A 3,640-nucleotide genomic window follows, 5' to 3' on the forward strand; every position below is an offset into this window, starting at 1 on the left:
TAGTGTGAAGGATCTTCAGCCTTTTATACTCCCAGGTGCAGACAATCAGCCAGTCAATTGGTCATGGAGTGGTCATGGGATCTCCAGGCAGCCAATCGTCCGCGAGGTCTGGCACACTGTGATCTGCATAAAAGAAGGCTTGCACAGGACTCCCAGCAGCCAGTCATCCACGAGTCCTGGCACACTTAGATTTGCATAAGCACAAAAGGGTAACAGTTCCTCAGACTATAGACATTGACAGACCACGTGACTTTCACGCATTGCATGCCGGTAACTCGTGGCAAAACAATCCAAGTACCGCATCAAATGCAAGCATTTGCAGCACCGCAAAACATTCATTCTCCGGTTCCAATAAATTCTTGCTTTTTCTTTGCCCCCCAAAAGGTATGTACAAAACGAAGGAAACAATGCCGGTCCATACAAAGACAGACTTGATGAAAAGTCAAAGAAAAGATACGAGGAAAAAAATCAAACGAGTGAAAGGGTCAGACCCTTACGAGCACACAGAGGGACAAAATACGTTAGCGTGCTGTCCACTTTCACCACGCTCATATTTATAATTATACGGTTCTTGGAGTGAGTGCACACACTCGTGAAGTTTGGTAACTTCAGGTCACTGCAACAAGCCCAGGTACAGTTTACCGACGGATGGGTGCACCGTGTAGAAAGTAAAGACCATCGTACTTATAAGTTTACCAGTCTCACAAATCGTCGTCATAAATACACATTCCTTAACCGTTTATTAATAGGACCTTTGAGCTCAACGGTAATTAATTAGTAGTGGAAATAATTTCTGGTTCGCATCACAGAAATGTAGCAGTGACAATAATATTGTTTGCTTTAATTGTACAGGGCAATTAGTGATACAAAAAACTGTTTTACTCTGTGAATAAAAGTATATGTTTTTGTCAATGTACCATGGTAATAACAGAAGCAAAACGCAATATTCTGTCAGGACAATTCACTATTTATGCACAATAAACAAAGGAGCATAGCGCGACAATTTCTGTTCAGCGCCAGACTTGCTTGTAACCTATATCACCAATTATGTTATGAAAAATGACGTATTAACTACTACAAAACACTGACCTTGTGTAAATGCTTGGAGCAGACTAACCTGTGAGCTGGAGTGTTCTGGGACGTTATATTTGGTCTTTGAATGGCTGCAATCCAGGCCATCCGTCGCCTCTTTGTTACTTCGGAAACATGGCTCGAACAATTTCTCTTCAACGACGTAATCCGATAACAACTGATCTCTTTACCCGTCGGCTTCCCGTGGCTGTCATGCGACCGGCTATTGCAGTTAATGTTGAAAATCTCCCAACTCTTTTAATCTTTGGGCTGAAGAAAGGACAATACTCGGTGTATAATGCTCAATCAACAATCATTTATTTCCATACAATTCAACACAAAGAGCATTAAAACTCCGGACGGGAGAGATGCTGCCAGAGGGTCAGGCACATGTCTCAAAATGGTGGCGACTTTCACAGACTTTTATAGCTTCTGACAGCCCCCACCTAGTCATAAAAACTACATCTTCACATGTTTTTCTACTTCTTAGCGAGACTGGCTCCTGACCTTGGCTCCCTGTCTTCCTACAAAGGTGGGGGTATGGAATGTGGTTTATCTCTTCTGCCCTAGACGCAGAGTCTCCTTTCTCTTCATGATTCAGCAATAAAACATGTCAAGAACACAGTGTGAGACATTCACAGCAGATCAAGGATACAGAGTGATGCACATTTATCTAATAAACTAATATGTAAATATGTTCTGTTAACTCAAAAGTATAATGAGAACTAGACTACATACACAGCACACCATCTCAACTAAAGGATAATATATGTCCTACAGCTGTTAACATAATTCAACTACATTGACTATGGTCATAAAATAACATATGTTTTACTCATAATCTTCACATTAATAATACAACAGCTTCTTGCCACTTTTTGTGTTTATTTTTATCACTGTGTAACTGAGTCCAATTGAAAGCCTGCGTGTGCTAGTAACTCTTGCCACGAGTTCCCAGTATTGTTTGCGGTTTTAGCCCTGAATGACGTCACATTTTCAATCTCTATTGCCACATGGGGTGAAGAACTACATAAACTGTGTCTCTCCTTATCTGCCTGTGTGATTCGGAACTAAGATGGAGCAGCTCGGTAACCGTCTCTGCCGGTATAAGAACTATAACTTTCTCTCCAGTTACACAACTGCAGAGTACATAGACTCTCTTCAGAGTTTTGAAATAAGAGACAGCGATGTGTTCCTCGTGTCTTATCCAAAATCAGGTCAGTGAGAAATCTCTGTAGCATCCCATTATTTTGCAGTTTTATTCTGTCCAGAGTGATCCACTGGTCAGATATGATATCCAATACATTTTTCCTCAAAAGGCACCATATGGGCTCAGCAGATCATCACTTCAATCTATGAGTTGGATGGGCATGTGAATGAATATTTTACCAACTCACAGAAGATGCCATGGCTGGAGTACAGATGGGGTTCATACACTCGTCGCCCCTCTCCACGGCTCTTCACATCACATCTCTCCCAGGTTCTCATGCCTCCAGGACTGATGGACAAGAAGGGAAAGGTCAGAGCTGTATAGACGCTCAAGCAGCCTGAAGAAAGAGCAGGTTTAGAGATGTAGTATGACAAAGTTCTTTAAGTGGTTAAAAATATAATTTGCTCAGTATTTATGAGTAATTGTATGAAATGATAGATACATTTGTTAAAGAAAAGCAAAATGTTATTGAAGTTTTACTGTTAAGGAATGGCATTAAAGGATTAGAGGCAGTATTTGTTCATATGAAATTCAGATGTTTTTTCTTAGTCAGTTACATAGCACTAATAGCACGAATAGCACACAGCTTTTTGAAACATAGACACTCCTGAGTAGAAAAAACAAACAGCAGCAACTAGAATGCTCAAATGAAGCTTCAAAGTGTGGTTTCCATATCAATGGGTCACCTTATGGTGACAACATCTAGCTTTTATATACAGCCAATGAAAACAAGTTTGCTTATAAAACAACTGCATATATAAAACTTCGTATTTAACTTTATATATAAAACAACTCTTAAAACTAGTAGAAATTAATAAACTGCTCAAACTCAAGATATTGTTAAAGAATGAGTGATTTTGAAAGTGGCATGGATTCTGTTTTTTCGTTTTGTTTTTATGTCAGATTGTGTATTTGATGAGGAATCCAAAGGACAACATGGTGTCTTACTATCACTTCAGCAACAGCTTTGCAGACCTTGAGACCCCTCAGAGCTTTGCTCAGTTTTTCGAGTGGTACCTGACGGGAAACGGTACGTGTCTTCATCTCCACTATCTGCCTAATGATGATGACCAAGAAGAGTCCAGGTCTGATAAATGATAACAGATATCAATGTGATCAGGATGAACTGAAATTGATTATTTCAAACTGAACTGTTTGACATACTTACCCAAGTGCACAGACTAACGGATAATAGCACATCCATATAGAAAATAAAATATGGCTTTATAGTCAAAGGAGCTTGCAAAGAAAAGCGTCTGGACTTCTTTAAGTTACTTGAAGACGTTTCACCTCTCATCCGAGAAGCTTCTTCAGTTCTAAGGTCAAATGGTGGAGAGTCCCAGATATAAACCTAGTGGG

The 3,640-nt window shown here is 39.9% G+C and overlaps 1 protein-coding gene and 1 long non-coding RNA gene across 3 annotated transcripts in view; one reads left to right on the top strand and one right to left on the bottom strand.

The window, feature by feature from the left end:
* Positions 1-2,146: 2,146 nt before the first annotated feature.
* LOC121811885 (amine sulfotransferase-like) overlaps positions 2,147-3,640 on the top strand; it is a 3,916-nt gene continuing 2,422 nt past the window's right edge. For both annotated transcript variants that reach the window (XM_042221485.1, XM_042221486.1), the window contains exons 1-3: positions 2,147-2,288; positions 2,391-2,590; positions 3,185-3,311. In XM_042221485.1, coding sequence (XP_042077419.1) covers positions 2,147-2,288; positions 2,391-2,590; positions 3,185-3,311 — 469 coding nt within the window. The remainder of the gene's footprint in view (positions 2,289-2,390; positions 2,591-3,184; positions 3,312-3,640) is intronic.
* On the bottom strand, positions 2,464-3,601 carry LOC106633230. The gene is made up of 3 exons (XR_001336374.2): positions 3,450-3,601; positions 3,230-3,368; positions 2,464-2,569 (listed from the first exon to the last, which is right to left on the bottom strand). It is a non-coding gene; the product is annotated as an uncharacterized LOC106633230 (long non-coding RNA).

This window comes from Haplochromis burtoni, unplaced genomic scaffold (assembly GCF_018398535.1).
Source record: "Haplochromis burtoni strain Fernald_Lab_line unplaced genomic scaffold, NCSU_Asbu1 Contig_68, whole genome shotgun sequence".
NCBI classification, from domain to species: Eukaryota; Metazoa; Chordata; class Actinopteri; order Cichliformes; family Cichlidae; genus Haplochromis; species Haplochromis burtoni.